The sequence below is a fragment of the Alosa pseudoharengus genome, unplaced genomic scaffold (genome assembly GCF_046254945.1).
Source record: "Alosa pseudoharengus isolate Yale_2024_CS ecotype anadromous, Long Island Sound unplaced genomic scaffold, YU_APseudo_1.1 YU_APseudo_1.1_scf_13, whole genome shotgun sequence".
NCBI classification, from domain to species: Eukaryota; Metazoa; Chordata; class Actinopteri; order Clupeiformes; family Clupeidae; genus Alosa; species Alosa pseudoharengus.
The window spans coordinates 2,112,663-2,133,181 of NW_027468598.1; the positions used below are offsets into that span (position 1 = coordinate 2,112,663).

The following is a 20,519-nucleotide window of genomic DNA, read 5'->3' on the forward strand; positions in this document are numbered from 1 at the left end:
GGGTGGAACAGTTGATTAGTCAGGATGGGGACAGTTGTCCTGATCTGGCGGCCTGTCGCGAGTTGGGCCGGGCTCAGACCTGTCGCAGTGATTGGGGTTGCCCTGTAACTCATGAGGGCTAGGTGGGGATCCGGTTGGCGCAGGATGTGCTTCGCTGTGGCCACACTCCTCTCAGCTGCTGGTCAGCGTGGGAAAACGTGCTGAAGGTGGGCTGAGCTCAACGAATGTCAGGTTACCAGAGCCCGCCTTGGAATCGAAATTGGTTGCAGTTCCATTAGAATTCCACTGGGGGTGATCGCGGGCGAGCGCAGGTTGAATGGGGGTCTATGGAGCTAGATGGCTAAATTTATCTCTTTCACCTGCTTGTCGTGGAAGAATTGTAGATTTTATTGTAGTTTATGCAAGTTCAATATAGATTTTAGATCTAAAGTTGAATGAACGAGCACTTATGCCCTTTTCATTTCTTACAGGTTGGGTCGTTGTTGCCCATATCATAGCATTGTGCTAATGAATGACGTCATTGACATATTTGAAAGGCTTTTTAGAAGACTTACGTGACTTAAAAAAATATAGCAATCAGTGTGTATTTTCTTTGCCTCTCCTATCGAATGCAACATTCAAATTACTACTCAAAAAATTATATCCAGAGAAAAGTGGATATTGAGGGGTAAAGCTCCATATAGTCCAGTAATTTTATGAAAAAAGGTTGAACAAATTGCAACAGAAGGAAACTTAACTGATTTTGTATCCTCAATATGTCCTGAGTAAGGGAAAAAAGCCCCGAAGAATCCCAATAGGGGAAAGTATTTTTCTCACGCAAATAGGGGAAAAAAATTAACCTTCACATATCACCATGAAAATTACTGAGTTGATTACATCAAGACAAACAAAAAATGTATTATACGTTTTTTTTAAATTGTTTGTTAACATGGGCAAACAGGGCATAATGTAATTACGTAGCTAATTTGTATAAATACCACAACACAGCTAAGAGTCCAGGCAAAGGTCTGACCCAAAACTAATTGCAACAAAATTTATTTTCACATTTTTATATTTCAATTGGTGATCTAGACACCATAGTAAAAGACCACGAAAATCCAGTTGGTGGAAATTAGGGGTGTAATGGTACACAGAAGTCACGGTTCGGTTCATACCTCGGTTTGGACATCACGGTTCGGTACGAGTTCGGTACAATGGAGGGAAAAGCAAAACAAAAATGCAGAAAGCATTTTTTTTATTGTGCATGTCTCAGGCTGTACCACCTAGTGTCATACAGTCTCTTCCCTGAGCTATCTGCAACAGCCTGAAGTGTGTAAGATGTAGGCTAAACAGTACAATAAGTACCCAGACTCCATCTGTAACTTGTAAACAAAATAAGACAATCAGCTATAAAACTGAAAATAGGCCTACAGCATCTCTTATTTCTGAAAGTGCAAATTACATAGAAAAATGATTTTTAAAAATCCACTTAAGCAAGACCTTCAACATCTGTGTTTAGTTGTATATGGAAGGGTCTACAATTTGCCTCAATATTTTTCATTTTGTGTAAAGTAATAATCTAGCCTACTAACTGTGAAAATATCACACTATTTTGCCTTTTTTTTAAAAAAAACGAAATTGCTCCTTTCATTTCATAAACAGACTACAACTAGAAGTCACGTGACTTTGCCCTTTGACGTTAACTCACCATACTAGCATGGTTTGTTTATTAGCCTGGTTAGCGTTGTCACTTTATTTTACTGTCTATGCACTTAACACTACCAGCTCCTCATGTGAGAAGTTACAAGTTACCCCAACATAAAGGTAATTACCACGCGATTTACATAGCTTTCTGTCATTACGAAATCATTTAATTTAAGCCATAGGTTTTGGCCCTATTTGTATGTGTATCCAAAGGCTGCTGAAGCGCAGGGGAAGTTTTTTTCCCCATCGTTTCAGTGATTGGTAGCCTACATCATCTGGGTGATGGCTTCGAATTTGTGTAGCATTTATTCCACTCACATACCCAATAACTGCTGAACAACGCTGACACACAGTTTCATCTTATCCACCACTCTTTCGCCTGTACTAACGTTACTGTAACTGAAGTTCTCAAACTTGCGATCTTAAATAGACCAGCGGATCCTCTAACTCTTGTGGGTCTAACCTTAGTGCTGCTAATGACTGACGGACTCGACTGACGACCTGACAAAAAAAAACATAGGCGCCAATCAGAGCTTCAGAGCTAAGGCGAGGCTACAGATTAGCGTTAGGTGTCGCTAAAGAACTCCCGTAACTCTCGATACTTAACAGTAATTGCGCATGACATTAATTAATCCGCACACGAGTTTTATGTATTTTTATACTCTGTATTCTCCGTGTAAATTCATGCACCGAACCGTGACGCCTGTACCGTTTCGGTTCAATACGAATACATGAACCGTTACACCCCTAGTATGTACAACTATGCAGTGTGGTAACAGTACCATTGTAGTGCAGAAACAGTAACATTACAACAGTATTAAGTGTATGTGCAGGATGAAAAGCAGTGGAATATGGCTATGTACAGTATAAGTGTAATTACAGTATGTACATTTGTAAATAAATAGATGGGTGGGATAGGGTAGTGCAGTTGGGGGGGGGGGGGGGGGGGGGGCTAGGGGATGTCCGCCTCCTTGTTGTCCCTGTCAAGGTTGCCATGGTCGTGGACACCTCAACAGGCACAGGCAAGGAGGAATCAGGCGGGGCAGGGGGTGATGGGGGCTTAGTTGGTTGGATGTCACCGGGATGCAGAGCTAGAGTTCAGTAGGGTGACAGCCGCAGGAAAGAAGCTTCCTCTGAACCTGCTGGTTCGGATGTGGAGAGACCTGTAACGCCTCCCGGAGGGGAGTGGAGTGAACGGTCTGTGGTTGGGGAGAGAACAGTCTTTGATGATGTGTGCCTTACGCAAGCATCGCTTGCTCTGGATGGCCTCGATGGAGGGGAGTGAGGAACCGGTGATGTGTTGGGCAGTTTTCACCACCCTCTGCAGTGCTTTCCAGTCGTGGGCAGAGCAGTTGCCATACCAAACTATGATACAGTTGGTGAGGATGCTCTCGATGTTGCAGCGGTAGACGTTCACCAGGATCTGAGGAGACAGATGGACCTCAGAAAGAAGAAGAGACGCTGGTGAGCCTTTTTGATCAGGGTAGAGGTGTTGAGGGTCCAAGAGAGGTCCTCAGAGATGTGGACACCCAGAAACTTGAAGCTGGTGACATGCTCCACCTCAGTCCTGTTGATGAGAATGGGTGTGTGTGTGCTAGCTTTAGACTTCCTGAAGTCCACAATGAGCTCTTTGGTCTTCTTGGTGTTGAGAGCCAGGTTGTTATCAGTGCACCACGATGTTAGGTGCTGGACCTCCTCCCTGTAGGCCATCTCATCGTTGTTGCTGATGAGACCAATCACCGTAGTGTCATCTTTAAACTTGACAATGGTGTTAGAGCCATGTACAGATGTGCAGTCGTAGGTGAAGAGGGAGTAGAGGAGAGGGCTCAGCACACATCCCTGTGGTACACTGGTGTTCGGTGGCTGAGAAGGTGCGATTATCTAACCTAACAGACTGAGGTCTGTTGGTTAGGAAGTCCAGAATCCATACGTTTGGTTTTTCTTTTATCACATACACATTTATTGGTAGATGTTTTTTCTTTACCTTGACATGTTTCGACGTATACTTCCGTCTTCATCAGAAGGTCACACGGTGGAGTAGTGTGACGCATTTTTATCAGCTGATGTTACGGAGGTGTGATCCACCTGTCAGTTTTTTGACAGGTGGACCACACCTCCTGCATGCCAGAGTCATTAAGCAGGAGAACAACCGATACCACCGCTGGATAAAGGAGGCGATTGAAATAAGAAAGCGGAGCCCAAAGACGATGAACAGAGATGAGAGAGCATATATGCTCTCCCATACCTGGAGTGCCGTCCTGGGGGGCGGCTGACTGACAGCAGCAAAAAACTGACAGGTGGATCACACCTCCGTAACAACATCAGCTGATAAAAATGCGTCACACTACTCCACCGTGTGACCTTCTGATGAAGATGGAAGTATACGTCGAAACATGTCAAGGTAAAGAAAAAACATCTACCAATATGTATATGTGATAAAAGAAAAACCAAACTTATTTATCTCAAGTGTAGACACAATGAATGCAATACAAGTAGTCCAGAATCCAGTTACAGAGGGAGGTATTGATGCCCAGTTCACTGAGTTTGGTGATCAGTTTGGAGGGGATGATGGTGTTGAACGCTGAGCTGAAGTCAATGAACAGCATTCTTACATAGGTGTTGCTATTGTCAAGGTGGGACAGGGCAGAGTGAAGTGCCATAGAGATGGCATCCTCTGTGCTCCTGTTCTGACGATGAATTCAATGAATAGATTAAAGATCCTTTGTACTCGTTTCAGCTACAATTTAAAGAACATTTGTACTGCAGACCTATGTATGTCATAATTTAACATTCATTTCAACTCGCAATTGAAAGTAAGGAGGGTAGAATAGTAATGATCAATAAGGTCTGCATTCAGGTATTGCCATAACATGTTGCTCTGAAAACTCAAATTAGCTTTTTTTAGCACATAAATCTTGAATTTAATCAACCAAAATGAAGAGCAAAATCACATAATGAGTCAAAATATGTATGCCAACATCAAACACCACATATGCATCAGTAATAATAAGATTTGGATTATTTTCTAGGCTCTTATGAGTGTTTTAACAAAAAAAGCCAATAGGCGGAATTTCCTTTTTTTTCAAATCAGAGGTCAACTTTGAAGGCCTGTACAGCCACAAAGCTACAAGATCCAACTTGCTATCATACCATTTTATACTCCAGAGATATGTAGCTTTCAGAAAAATATAGTGAGAATTTGCCCCCCCAAGTGGTAGTGACGACCCCCTGTGGCTCATGGACTATAAGACATGTATTATCTTCCTCCATGCCTTGGACAATTTGTTTGTCAAATGTTGCAATTAGTTTTGGGTCATACATTAGCTATACGTCCTGTTTGCCCATGTTAACAAACAATTTCAAAAAACTTATAATACATTTTTTGTTTGTCTTGATGTAAGTAATCAACTCAGTAATTTTCATGGTGATATGTGAAGGTTCATTTTTTCCCCTATTTGCGTGAGAAAAATACTTTTTCTAAACTTTCCGGTCCGTGTAACGCTTTGCAGTGCTATGTTCTATTTGCAGAATTCACACGAAAAAATATAAAAATAGGCTTAAAAATCCGTTATCCATTCTTTAGGACGGCACAGTAAATGGGTTATTGTTGCTTATTTTGATTTTCAATTGAGCACAGTTAGGGTTTTCTGTTCAGAAGTTAAAAATTGAAATGATGCGTCAATTTTCTAATTTTCTTTTTTGCCCTAGTGGTTGGACTGAACCACGAGCACCGGGGGGAGAACACCATAGCTGGGCCAGGCTAGATGGTGGAAGAGAGCGCCGCCGCCGCCTGAAGTTGTTTTATTTTGACTCATTACTTTAGAGATTAATAACTAAAACTTTTTGGGAGAAGGCACGTTAAACATAAGTTTCAGCCTATGTTGAACATATCTACAGTAGCCTATATTTGAATATGGCCATGCCATACCATAGCAAATAATTCCCCATCGACGTCAGTCTTGGCTATACCGGGCTATACAGGCTACCCCAAGCACTGTTTGACATGGCATATTTGCTTATTTAGCGCTTTACGCTAGACTAGGTTTCATTAGGCTAAACGAAGACACAACAGTGAGCCTAATTTATCCGTTTATCCATTTAATAATTTTAACAGCATATAGCCTACATTGGCCTGGAGGCTACTAGGGCTCAAGTCCATTGGTAATGCTCATGTACAGTAGGTCTTCAAAGCCTCCCAGAACATGAGTAGGCTAGAACACGTAGGCCTACTCATAAGTGTCAGGACGCAGCAATGTCTCCCTCTGCATCTGAAGTTCTGATCTCGAGCTGACATTATCAATCGCTTGGCACCTTGATGTAAGCTGAACTGTGTTTGATAGCCCTCCATCTCTACATCCGCTGATAAAATGTGATCACCAACACCGCGCGCCAATATGTATCAGGTCCCCCCCCCCCGCGTGGTTCAGCCCAACAAAAACAGTAAAAAAAAAAGTTATTAAATATTAACTGAATTTTACTTTTGTTTCCAATCCAGTTTCTGTTTTCTTTATCTTGTGTGACTAATGACACATTTAGAAAATAGCAGCAATTATATATTTGTTGACCAGTTAAAAAAATAGAAAATTGGATTATTGAACACATTTTTTATTTGGATCAGATGGATGAAGCAAATAGAACAAAGCACTGCAAAGCGTTACACGGACCCTTTCCCCTATTGGGATTCTTCGGGGCTTTTTTTCCCTTACTCAGGACATATTGAGGATACAAAATCAGTTAAGTTTTCTTCTGTTGCAATTTGTTCAACGTTGACTCCTATTTTGGCTTAAAATGACTGGACTATTAGACCTCCATGCATTCTGCGCTCGCCTGCTAGCGCCCGTTTAGTGAAAGCACATGTTCTCCCGTCTCTGAAAATAGCAGGCGAATTACTAACCCTAACCCTAACTCTGAGTAGACAGGGTGGGCTCCGCTAGCGCCCTCAAGTGGAATCTGAGGAGGAACTGCAACCAGTCCAGAAACCGGAAGTAACCAGACAGTACACACTCCTGTACAATAGGTGGCGGTATGCAACCATTGAACGATCCAATCTGCCAATAATAAACTAAAGAAGAAGAAGAACGTATGCAGCTCTCGAGTAAATGGTGTGCGATTACGATAAGCTGTAGAATCGACATTGACTTATTTTATTACTAACGAAGTGCTGTCTAGCTTAAGAGGTAAGACCCTATACAACAATTTTAAGTTGTTAATATGACTTTAACATATAATTTAAGGTTACCTAGGTAGTAGGTACCTTATCTGTGGCAAATCCAAACAGTTTACGATAGCCAAGTTGCTGTTAGCTAACTTAACATTAGCTAACTATATCCGTTCCTAGCCTAATATTTAGCCTAATGTTTGCGAGGTTATTGATTTGTTAGCTCACTTGCTTGCATTTATACGATATGACATTATAACGATTCATCAGTAGAATGAACGAGATTCGTGGAGGAGCTGGTAACGTTGGGAAACCAGACAGCTAGGGTATCTGTCTTGTGTTAGCATTGATATTTTCAAAACCCCATTGTGCGGAACTGAGTTGTTACCTGGGATATGTTGTAGTGCATCGACTGCAATCACGTGACAACCAGGGACGTAGTGGAGGCTAAACGCACGTAAACGCCGTTTATGCACCTCCTGAATTTCGGAAGCGTTTACGCACCTCTAAATTGCGTTTATCCATCTCTAAATTGCGTTTTTCCGCCACCTTGAAATAGCATACCGTTATTAAACAATTCTAAATTAAGCTTATGCCATTTTACAATTATAGTCTAGCTACATCAAGGCCGTAGTCATGATGTCAACATTGGGGGGATCCCCCAAATCTGTGGCGGGAAATCTCTGGCGGGGTTTGGGGGATCCCCAAAAAGAATTTCAATATATTTCCTGCCATTCAAAAATATATTACAAATCACAAACAAGTTATTAGTTAAGTTAGTCAATTAGGGCATTCTGAACTGTTGACAGACATAGGCATGGATGAATCCAATTAAGATATGGGGGTTTGGGGGCGTGCTCCCTGGAAGATTTTTTTTAAATGACCCTTTAAATTATGTCTTCTGGTGAGTTTTGTGGAAAGAGAAGAGAAGGGTGGAGAAGAAGCAACTTAACGCAGAGCCTTGGGCTTCAGGGCCCCCTGAGCTCATGGGCCCAGTAGGCCCATTCAGTAATCCATCCCTGGACATAGACTTGTGGTATGACTCCATTTGTCTCCAAAATGTATATTTTAAAAGAAATTACAAGCTATAGTATCTTTATTAACCTCTATATTACACAGAATAGAATGGCTCTTTGACTAATTACTTACATCTGAAGATATATATTTCCAATCTGTATATATATAGATTAATATATATTTTTTAAACTAAGGCTTAGACTCATAGGTTTGGACCTAAAGCCTAATAACATTTTGTATTTTGATTTTGATTATATTATGCTGGCGGCTAATCACAAAATCTTAACATAGTTTGAAAGGGACAGGATTTAGGAATAGGCTACTAAGACAGGCCCCTCTTCTGTCTGACTCGCCTCACGTTACCCCATGCATTATAGGCTGCTTTCTGACAGAAATGACGTTTTGTGCCAACATGTAGAAACACCACTACAGCCTTTACTTGGTGGATCAGGGCCCGTTCTCTCTATACGCACACTATGCAAGTTGCGTAGGGCCCCACAAGTTAATGAAGGCCCCTCCCCTGTCTCCCCTTGAGTCAAGCTATTGACAGACATACAGTTATAGCGACAGTGCCTCATACAGTACATTAGGAAGATGAACATGAAAACGAATTAGCGTTCAGGGCTTGAAAAACAGAAGAAACTTCACGAGAATGAACAGCGGGAACAGGAGTCGGGTAAACTTGTGTTCGTTCCATGGTTTGATGTCTACACGCATCTCTCCAGCGCGTGGTGATGGCCTAGCCTAGGCCTACCTAACAGGGAAGTGAATCCCCTGATCTGTCCGCAGCTTGCTTGCCAGCCTTTCCCAGTCACGGTACTTCGCAAAGTTGTGAAAAATAATCGCATGTTCCGTTTTTTGAATGCGGGCGACTGGCTACATTATTGGAAAATAAAAAAAATAAATAACCTGATCTTATGCGCTCATGATAATGTGCAGCTTGGAATGAACCTAGCAGTTTTTCCGAGAACCCGTCGAAACTAATCAGTGATGTAACTCTTCCCATACATTTATAAAATAAGTAAATTTTACAATATTTCAGTCAAGCTTTAGTTGGTTTAGCCTACAACTGAACGTATTGAAAATGGGAAGTAGCCTAATGTATTAACTTTGATTCGCTGTGCTGCATGGGTAATAGGCCTAGATGCATAGAGTAAATTAGTAATGAAGTATTCAAATTATTGTTTTAAATTATAGTTTTAAATACGTTTGAAAAAATAATGAAGGGAATCAGGAGAGCCAGTTCAGTAGCTAGGTCTTTGGCAAGTAGCCTACTATAGACACACAGGTGAAGAACAGTCAGCCTCAGCCAGTAGGCTACTAGCACAACCATCTTGTCAGCTAGTTAATGTTAGGCTATAAAATTATTCACGGGAAACCACGTTTGCTATGTAACCTGAAATAAAGTTTAATTTATCATAATTAACCCAACAATATAATACAATCTTGGGTACAAAGTAATCATACTTAGTGTTTATGATACTACATGGCTTCACATCTCAGACATAATAAAGTCCTTAGAGAAATAACTGGGAAAGTTTTCTCTGACAGGCTACCATAGAGGTGAAGTCCCTCTTTGCCCTTTTCGAAATGCTACTGGCACAGAGACTTAGGTCAATTAATATAAAGGTTTAGGCTAGCATTCAGTCTGGACTCCTACACACTTAATGCATGCTAAATAAATGGTTATATCATTATAGGTACTTTGTCTTTAAGATTTTATATTTCTTACTTTTATATTGGTTTTAGACCATTCTGATATAGTCTACTGACTACATCCTGACATTTCAGTTCTCTCTTTATTGTGATTTAATAAACTTCATAGACTTCAACCATATTTATTCATTCTGGAGTTAACAATGAACTTCAATTAATGTAGGAAATGAATAGTGATTGTGTGGTGTATGAGAGAACACCCAGTGATAGGCCTGATACCATCAAATGGTAGCCTATAGCAATGTGGTCAGGATACACCGGTATATCGTGGTCTGCCTTACCAGTGACAGCGTCGTGGTCCGCCTGATCACAGAATTGATAGTTTACCCACCTCTTTTTTTTACCACTACACCCCTGGTGATAACAACAGACACGGATACCATGTTGGCGGTCCCATGTTGATTATGAAATGTGTATCATAATGTTCGTATTTCGTGGTTTTTGCCCGGTTGCATAAACAATCGGCATACGCGACTTTAGGCTTAACCATGTGACATTCATCAATAGCCTGGTTACTTCAAGTACAAGTTTTCTCTGTTTTTCATCTAAAAGTGTAGACGTTCTATAGATTCAGTTGATGACATCAGGGCTGTAGATTACAGTAAATTTTTTGCTTATTACTGGTTTTATAGAGAGAGATGGTTTTGTAGCACAGGTCAACATCTGTAGCACGAGTGTCAACTGTTACATCTCTAAAAAACCGCATGGAGGTTAAACAGGCTAAGTGACAGGCAACGATAATGAATAGTTGCATACGCTCGCATTAAGTCTTACTCTTAACAACTGTCTATTTGGAATGTGCAACTAAGGCCACAAGCAGGGCTCGAAATTAACTTTTTTTCTCAGTGTCCCGCAGCTGTCCCGAATTCTACTTGACACTGTCAAAAATTCAAGTTTTTGTTTTTTCCCATTCTATATAATAAACAGCATAATAATCAGTAACTCACTTAACTCGTTCTGGTCAACCATGTCAGTTCTGAACAATTTATTAAACACCATTTTATTAACATTAATCATCTGCTGTTTCACACAACACTCATTTTCAGCGCTCATTTTCAGAGATTGCGCTTTTGGCTCTTTTTTGAGGTTGCACTAGACGTTCATTGTCCATCGTTTTGACGGACAGGGTTGTAAAACAATAAGTATCGTGGGAAATTACCACAAAGCTGTCAGATAGGCTACTCTCCTGCAGCGCTCTCACCCTCTTATGCACACTGAAATGCGTTCCCAATTAAATCAAGTAGCAAAACGTAGTTAGAGCTGCTGCAACTATGTATCTCGATGTAACAAGCTGTTTTGACATTGTAAACGTTATCTAAGAAGAGTGTAAAGCAGTTTGCAGTAGCCTAAAGTTAACCACAACGTCGTCTATTGCTGGAAAAAATAGCGGCCTATGATAATCAAATGCTCGGCAGGCCGCATTAAAGTGCGTGGCGGGCCGGATCTATGATAAACTAATAAATGCTCGGAGGGCCGGATTAAAGTGCGTGGCGGGCCGCAGTTTGGACACCCCTAGCCTTAGAACTGCCATATAGAACTTAAATAACTGTTTTCATTGTTATAGGCTACTTTACAACACTATCGTTTTTGCAGTTACAGTAGGCTATTTAGCTCAGCATGATATTGGTGACGTTTGTCTGTCATTACAGAAAACACGCAGCGTTTTAGTCAGAGAGGACTGTCATGTCCTCTCATGTTTTTTAGAACACCAGTGTAGTCTAACCTTAGGCCTACACTATCAGGTTCACAATGTCATGAAAACAAATGCCATTTAACTGCCTGCTAGTTAGGTAAGTTAACCACTATATCGGAAAGTGACCCATTAGGATACCGCCCGTGCCCTATTTTTGTGTCGGCCTAGGAGTCACTTAATATTCATTTAACCAATACGGATTCCTAAGGAAATGCAAGCACCCAGCTCATTTGGCTCATTACTATATTTGTACCAAAAATAACACTGTAGCCTAGTGATTTAAAGAGCAGTAGCCAAAACAGTGTTGTGAGGCTGTGTGTACAAAACCGCTTCTTTACAGATCAACTGGCTAACGCTGCTTTTGCCAGCTGCCTGTTATGCCAGATCAAATTTTGTATAATTTTATTCAGACGAGAAAGATACGTTTAGATTTCCATGTTAACAGTTTAGGAAAAAAAACACCTATTTTGAAATTTGCTTTGCCATTTTTTCTACTGTCCCAGAGTTGTCCCAGACACCATTCTATTGTGTCCCGGAAGCATTTTTATGGTCCCCGGGACGTCGGGACATCGTTAATTTCGAGCCCTGGCCACAAGACATAGATTATGACATGGTGGCTCAATAAGTTGTAATGATGTTGCCAACTTTGATTTCCGCTCAATCTTTAAACCCAATGCTGACGCGATAGAGCATTGTTGGCTAACTTTATAAACTGTTTTTTGCCTACTGCATGTACATGAACCTCTTCTTTGGTTATTACAGGAAACAGTCCACCCGTCGTCGTCCCCAAAGCTGTGTGACTTGAAAATGTCTGATAGCGACGACAGTGATTTCTCTGACAACCACAGTGGACATAGCAGTGAAGCAGAGGAGGTAGAGGAAAATGAGGTAATGTCAGTTTTGGCTTGATTTGTTACTTTTTGGTGACATGCATGTTGTAAACTTTTCATTCTGAATTTAATAATTAGGCTATTTGAGGTTTTTATTGTAGAAGGAAATAACATTTCTCTTTGAGCAGCTTGTCTATACTGTGCTCTTATTAGGAAGATGAGGGGGCAGGAAGTGTAGCTGGCAGTGATAAAGGAGAAGAGGAAGGGGAGGACCTGGATGAGGAGGAGGATTATGATGAAGAAGAGGAAGAAGAAGATGATGACCGACCCAGGAAAAAACCACGTCATGGTGGCTTCATCTTGGATGAAGCTGGTATGGACATTGACTCAGGCTATTGTAATACCTAATGCATACCATCTCGCGGTCACTCATCTCCAACCCATTGACATATTTAACAAATGGTTTCAGATGTGGATGATGAGTACGAAGACGAAGAGGACCCCTGGGAGGAAGGAGCGGAAGACATTTTGGAGAAAGGTATGAACTATATATTTAGTTTAATGTTTTTAATAATTTAGTTCTAGTGGGTTCTCTGTCCATCCATCCATTTCAATCCAGAGAACCTTTCGTCCATAAATTGGAAGTGTATAATGTGGTGGCTTTCTGAGATACTTACTGTAACAGTAGTTGATAGACTGAAAGCAACGTATTAAGATGGTAACTGGTTTAAGCAAAATATTAAATTGAGTTGTTACCACATTTTAGGATTGTGCAGACATGTTCATGTTTTCTTAGAAATGTCCGCACTATAATATTATGTATAGATAATAGTCTATTATTAAATTCTGAGGGAGTGTATTTGAAATGCTAGTCTTTTGTAAAATGTCTGCTGTGCTCACAATTTTTTATTTCTCATGCATGCTTCCTTCAGTTAACGGTAAAAACTACCAGACTTTTCCTGCTCTTTGTTACGCACACTATCTAACTTATCAAACAGTTAATTAATCTCATTCTCACATAGTGTTCAAGTCCATATCCATATGCACACTGTTTAACCTGATGTGGCAGTGGCATTCTAATGTGTTGGTATACTTTTGCACAGAAGATGGGGAGCACTGTGTGGCCAACACTATTGGGCTGTTCAGTTGGCTGTTGGTGAAATGGATGAAGTAGTCTGTTAGACGAGACTTTCGACTTACAGGAGAATTCTGATGATTTTTCACATAGGACATGAACATGGGGGCTCATGAACATGCCCCCAGAGTGTAGCTCTGTAGCTGCCTCTGTAGCTCTAGTTGTTGGCTGCAGCAACTCGAGCTAAGTAGAACCGATTGTTTTTTTTTTTGTTTTTTTTTGTACCAACAGTACTTGATGACCTTGAGAAACAGAGATCTATGTGAAAAAATCCCCTGAATTCTCCTTTAATGAAGCTTAGAGCTGGGCAGGAGCCAAGTGTGATAATTTTCCTGTAAATGTTCGTTACTTGAATAACATATGACCTTAAAGGCACAATCATTGAACCGATCCTGGCAAATGATTGTTGATAGCAGACCTGCCAACCTGTACGCATTTTGCATACCGTACACACACTTTAACGTCAAAGTAAACCGGTACGATTTGTTACTTAAAATGTACACAAACGCGAGCATACATCCCACTATTCCAGAAAGCTCCCTAGAAGGTATGAATTACAATCTCGCAAGTCGTTTTCACGTGAGAGTGAGATAGTTGGAGAAAGTAACAGGCAAAGCACATGATTAACGCCTCTGTCCTATTTTTGCAGACCTACCTATCAGTCGTCTCTAAGGGCGGGCTTTAGTAATTTCTCTGTTTCATTATGCGCAACCTACTGCAGCGATATAACTGACGGTAGGCTCAGAAAAAGGAACTGTAATACACACACCCCAGGCTACACTAAAGTGTATCTCTGCCTATAAACTTGAGATAAAACACCACAGTGTTTCTCGCTTACTTTTATTCTGCCCCTAGTGGGATAAATGAAAGAGTTGCTGAGGTGAGCTTAACAAGTGTCACTTGCAAATTCACATTCCCCAGCTGGCAGTTTTTAATTCTTTTGCGAAGATAAAAAGATCTGCGCTGGGTGCGATTGTGAATTTACTTTGGCCTAATAGACTCATTTAGTTGGGATACTCCAATCATTGCAGCCTAACTATGAGAAGAGCAGAAAGACACCCCCATCTGAAAGATACTGAGTTTATATGCAAGTAAAGTTTGTTGAAAGCAATTAGTAATATTCATCATTCAGCAGGTAATAATTGGACAAAATGGACATTGAATGTAGTCCATATCAACACAAGTGTTTTACATAGGTCATAGATTTAGCTCTAACAGATTGCCAAAAATTATATTGAGCGACTGTAAAAGATTCAGCTTGCCTTTTCAGGAAAACACTGGATAGAATTTGGATAGATATCGGACATTAAAAACCGGTCTGCTATCCAAAATGTTGGCTAGGCATATCTTTTCTTTTTCCAACCTTTTCTTCAAGGTTGGCAGGTCTGGAACAGCCAATCAAATAGGCTGCTCTTTTCATAATGGACAGATAAAGAATTGTAAGGAGAATTTGACGAAATTGTGACGAATAGAACGAATTTGATTAAAAGTTTACTGTATAATCAAGGACTCCATTCCATCTATGGTGACTTAGAATTTATTAGAACCTCAATGAATCCTTTGAGTTAGCATCTTTTGATTCATTGAGGTTCATTATGTTTTGACTTAATTCGTTAAGAATCTTTACACAGAAACAACTGGCAACTTTTAGTGAGACAGGGTTAAGTCCTTGTTCAGGTCTGCTCCACACTTGGCTTCCTGTGTTTCCTATTTCATTCATAAAGAGGATATGGTACTGACCCATTTCACTCAGTATTTGCCATGAACTGGTAAAGATAAAAGAAGAAATATCTCATGGTCTTGATTTTGTGATAAATAGCTTGGGCTCCACATCTTTTGGCATTTCCACATGACGTTAGAGTGCTGCAGCATTCTCTCTTGGCCGTTGTGCTTTCCGTACTTCATACACTCATCCAAGTCTTTTGGGAACGCAATGTCAGAGATAATGGGAAATGATTTTGCATGCACCATTTTCAGCACCAAGTGTGCAGTCTTGTTTGTGTACATTAGTGGACGAGATCCAGTGATTGTTGTATTTGCTGAACATTGTTTCTGTTGATTGTCATGTGTTGATTACATTGTGATAATTGTATCACTTGATGTTTACATTGGGTCACAACTGCTCTTTAATTGACTTTTCTTCCCCCTTCCACCTGGTTGTTTTGTGCTACTTGTGGCTGCCCTTTATTGTGTGTGTTTGTTTTCTGAACTGCAACTCTCCTGGACAATGGACAGAGGAGGCAGAGGGTGAGTGCTCTCTTATATAAAATCTGTCTCTGTAATGGTCATCGGAATTTCAGAGTTAGCATCTGGGTGGTAATTGAAGATTTTAAATGCTCTGAGAACTGACCTGTAACTAAGCCTCGCCCCCTTACTAACCTGGTCAAACATTACCCGGGTTGACTAGAACTGCAATTGCAGGTGACAGCATGTCTGTAAAAATTAACATTCAAGGTACTTTTGGAGAACTAAGGATCTGATTTTGTTTAGTTTGTCGGTTTTGTTTAGTACAGGGATTCCCAAACTGTGGTACGAGCTGCCACTAGGGGGTACGCAAGATGAAAAGGGCAATGTCGGAAAGGTGTTAAAAATGATTAATTAATTAATGTAATTAATTCATGAATAATAAATAATTTGAAATCGGGTTAGAATGATATGGAAACGTGAAATTAAAGGAAATCATTTGTAAACTCTATAGTAGGCTATGTTTTCATTAAAAAAAATAAGCTACCCACAATGCATTTGCAATTTCTGGCATGTTAGTTTCCTGGAAATATAAGCAGGGTTTGTTAAAATCTATACCTTTTGTGCTTGGTGCAAATGCAGAATAACAGGAAGCCACAAGTATTTCTCACCTCTGTAGTTTCCATTGGGTTGTAGCTGCCAGACGTGCTGATTCATAGATTAGAAAGCCCAAAGGTGTCCTAGAGACAAGTTTTATTGTCAAGGCCTGGACGTTTGGATTGTATATAGCAATGTTATATGTGGTCATTTACAGGAGTTTCATGTAGGATTTTTATGTGCAGGTAATGGGAGTCTTTAAAATGAGCTGTCTCTTCAATGTCTTGGTGCTTTGGATGTAATACTTATTCTGCCTGATTTTATTCCTCCAGCTTCTAACCTGGACCATGTGGTACTGGATGAGGATCACTCTGGGTCTCGCAGACTTCAGAACCTATGGAGGTAGGACAGCTAGAATGAGCCAGTCAGTGCAGCCAGTTGGCAGTAGATGGCATGGTCTTCATCCACATAAATACAGTATTTAGTAGCCTAAACCACTTTTCACACAGATCCACCAATATTCATGACGAGGACATAATCATTAACCCGCATTCCTTTGTCAAAAAGGAGTTGGCAGAATGATTCCCTGTACATGCATTCAGATTGGCTGCCGGCATTGCAGAACATTTCATTTGTTCATTTGTGTAGAGAGAGGTTATAACAAGGACTGTTTCTGAAGGCAGTGCATTGCCTTGCTGGACACATTGTTATCCATAAATAGGCCCTAGGTTGTGCGCACACCGGACCATCCCTTTAAAGGAACACGCCACCCAATGTCAGTAGTAATATATGTTCTTACCTTAACTTTCACGAGTTGAGTCATACCTCTCCCGTGTCTGTACGTGCACTCAAACGCTCTGGTGCGCGGCTGGACTGTGTTAGCATGTTGCTATGCTAGCGGGCTTTGACGGGGACTAAGCGTAGAAGTAATCAAAAACATCCACGTTTTCCCGACTTAAATACAGTTGCACGAGTAGTTGATAGAAATGCTACGGCCACGCAACATGAAATGATTTTCCAAGCGAATAAACCGGAGAACTACAATGTGTGGCGCAATAGCACTTGGGAGTACTTCGACCTAGCGTAGTGGTATTGTTAACACCTAATTGTAGATCCTATCCACCACAGAGTTTAGAATCCATGCTGGATCGACCCTCAGCCTCTCCCTCCCCTCTGAGCGAGAGAGAGGCACACACACTAGAGATGCGCTGATGGGCTATTATTTCAACCATAACTGCATAGCAAAACTTATCATCCATCAGCCATCCATCAGCACCAAAGTTTTTTGACCAATTTTCAAAACCGCACCCGCCCACCATCCGCTGGTTGTTTTAATGTAGGCCTAGGCTATATTGGTGATGCAGCGCTGCTGACGTGAGGCTAGAAAGCCCTTGCCTGTTCTAGAAAGACTGATCTAATGCAGCAAATATATTAAAAGGCTAAAGTCGTACATTGGCTATGTTGTAGCCTATCCCCAGAATATCAGCAGCAAACTCAGTCTCTGTCTCGCAAAACAGTCTCCAAATAAAACGCACATCGGCCTGTTGCCTATTCTGCCAGCTTGTGACAATATATAGTCCAAAATGCTTGATTGCATTGTATTCTCCACATTTTTAGCTACATTTTCATGTACCACATTAGCATTTTTGTCCAGTGAATCTTTTGTAAATTGCTTTACAATTACCGTCGGGCCTATAGGCCTATTGCCTGGCTTGCCTCAGCTTCGGTCACGTCCTTTTACAATTTTATCATTGTAATAAAAAATGCAATTTGCCACATAATTTCAGCATGCTCCTGGCCTACTAATTAATGCCTATTGTACTTTATTTTTTGCAAAAAGAAAGAAATCCTTGATAAAATAACAAGTCATTCACATTATAGGCTACTTTACACACTGTGATGTCAGGTTGACTGACAAGCCTGTTCTGAAGACTCCCATTCATTTTGACTACAGGAGCGCGTCTTTTTCAGACAGACAGCGCAATTCATTTTATAGCAGGCCATCGGACAAATATGACGCCTCGATATTAAAGAAACTCCGACTCCATTCATTCTGAAAGTCCACCGCACAACAGTGCAACGTGCATGTTCACATTTTTAGACACATCTACACATCTAAGTTTTCCGACTATTTTTCTTACCTTCTTTTTCCGCTGTGGATGTTATTGAGTTTGTAGAAGTTTTAGCTCTTACGTTCTGAACATCTCGCACTGCCATCGCCCGATGTCATACTCTCTGTCTCTCTTTTAAATGCCTATTCCCTGAATATTAGGCTACAATTATGTGTTTTATATATAGGCTAATATCGAAACAAAATAACCCAGGCAGTCTCATCTAGGATATAACACAGTTTGAAGTCAATGTCAAGTTGGTTCTATTTAGGGAGGTGAATGTGTGTAAACATCTGTAGATGACTCAGAAAATGACATCGGAAGACAAGGAGTGAATAGTGGCTAGTGCTGCCACTAACGACTAATTTTCTAACGACTAATCTTTCGACTAATTTTTCGATTAGTCGACTAATCTAAACGACTATTTTTTTTTTAAATCAAGTGTTTGTTATTTTGTTGTGTACGTTTTATTTTGAACTCAACTAAAGGGAAAACGTAAAATATATATCACCCTACTTTTGTTAGAAGCTGTATTACTGTAAGTAAACTGTTCAAAAACATTATGTATTAAAAAAAAAACACCCATTTAAAATGCTACCTTCAGATCTACAGTAATGTCAGACCTTTGATAGACTTTATTTGTATGCCAGTGTTGCCATCGACATAGACAACTTCTTTGACCTGAGGCCCGGTCATGGCATACTTTGGGGTCATAGGGCCCACCTACATGAACCCACCCCCCATCAAATTATCATTATATCACATCACAATTATTATTGTTATGCTATATTGTTATACATGCACTTCAAAGCAGCCAGTGTTTAAGGTGCTAACATTGTTCACAAAAAGTTTGAAAACATGCACATCAGAGGACTGCTTTACTAATGTAAAATATAATTAGAATAGTTCCATTGCTTTTGCATGGTTGCATGATAAATACTTCTCAAAACAACAGCAATTATATGGGTGTCATCGTTTTGGGATGTTTCCCTCATGCAAGCATCATATAATGGTAGGCAAATGGAAAGAATATTTACATATTTAATTATGCCACAACCTTTTGGACACGTTATTCAAATTTGACTATACAATACTCTAGATAGTGTAGTCTGTGCTCTGTTTTTATGGAAGTTGCATAAATCCACATTGTTCTATTAAATGTAGTTTCATAATTAAATAGCTTTCCAATAGGTTGAATTGGAGATTTACTACCAACGTTATCAAGTGGTTTCAGTTTCTCTCGCGCATTGAATGAACGCTCATACCACCATTTAATTGTATGCCTCTATGTTTGATGACACCAAATTAGCAAGTAATTCCTACTGATTGCAGAAAAGTTTGTTTTCTTTTTCTGTCGGTCCGCGGTTCCTTGATCAATTGCGCAGCAAATTATCAGACGAAGCCCCGGGAATAATTTCACTCCGCGGCTCCGGACCAGCAGTGTCCACGTTACGGCCGGTGCTGGTCCGCGCGGCCCATAGTTTGAGAAACGCTGGACTTTGAAAGGCGACAGCTTGAGGACTTTGCAAATGAGCCTAACATCAGCATGTTCAAAACAAGTAGGCTACAGGCACTTTGCGCGTCTTACCACATAGTTTACTTCACTTTATCAGTTGGCTTGAACGCTAAAACAATATGCGTCGTGACTTATTGACCTTGGGAAATGACGCGCACTTTGATTGTTGATATCACGGGCGGCGGCATGTTCGGTTTAACGTTTTTTTGTATGAATGAATTACAGTAATGACACGCCGTTGCGTTGTCAACGTGAGACACTTCACTTAATTTATTTCAATTTCCCCCCACTTAGCTCTGCCTAATAATTAATTGTGCTGAAAGCAGGCAGGCACGCAGCTTTGCTGCTGGCATTAACACTTGCGTGCATAGTGGGGTTTAAAACATGCCAAAGTCTTAGTAGCCTGTTTAACATCCAAAGACAGTCATTGTACTTTTCAAGAGTTAATAACATAGAGTTAATATAACATTACAGCCGTGTGAGACCAAAAATAAATAGGCGGTCAATAGTAAAACGACTCTTCGACTAAAAAAATTGCCGTCGACTAATTTTCATGGTCGATTAGGTCGACTAAGTCGACTAATCGCGGCAGCACTAATAGTGGCAAGAGGCAAGCCGAAGGCTGCTGACAAGGGCCCGACGCTATTGTAAAGCATTTACAATAGATTCACTGAACAAAAATGCTGATGTGGTACATGAAAATTTTGCTAAAAATGTGGAGAATGCATTGCAATCAAGCATTTTGGACGATATATTGTAACAAGCTGGCAGAATAGGCAACAGGCTGATGTGCGTTTTATTTAGAGACTGTTTTGCGAGACAGAGACTGAGTTTGCTGCTGATATTCTGGGGATAGGCTACAACATAGCCAATGTATGA

At 40.5% G+C, this 20,519-nt stretch overlaps 1 protein-coding gene across 2 annotated transcripts in view; it reads left to right on the top strand.

Annotated features, from left to right (window-relative positions):
• The first annotated feature begins 6,756 nt into the window (after nucleotides 1–6,756).
• The window catches only part of supt5h (SPT5 homolog, DSIF elongation factor subunit), a 66,546-nt gene continuing 52,783 nt past the window's right edge, over nucleotides 6,757–20,519 (top strand). For both annotated transcript variants that reach the window (XM_076281821.1, XM_076281822.1), the window contains exons 1-6: nucleotides 6,757–6,860; nucleotides 12,030–12,155; nucleotides 12,311–12,470; nucleotides 12,567–12,635; nucleotides 15,468–15,479; nucleotides 16,346–16,415. In XM_076281821.1, coding sequence (XP_076137936.1) covers nucleotides 12,075–12,155; nucleotides 12,311–12,470; nucleotides 12,567–12,635; nucleotides 15,468–15,479; nucleotides 16,346–16,415 — 392 coding nt within the window. In that variant the 5' untranslated portion in view covers nucleotides 6,757–6,860; nucleotides 12,030–12,074. The remainder of the gene's footprint in view (nucleotides 6,861–12,029; nucleotides 12,156–12,310; nucleotides 12,471–12,566; nucleotides 12,636–15,467; nucleotides 15,480–16,345; nucleotides 16,416–20,519) is intronic.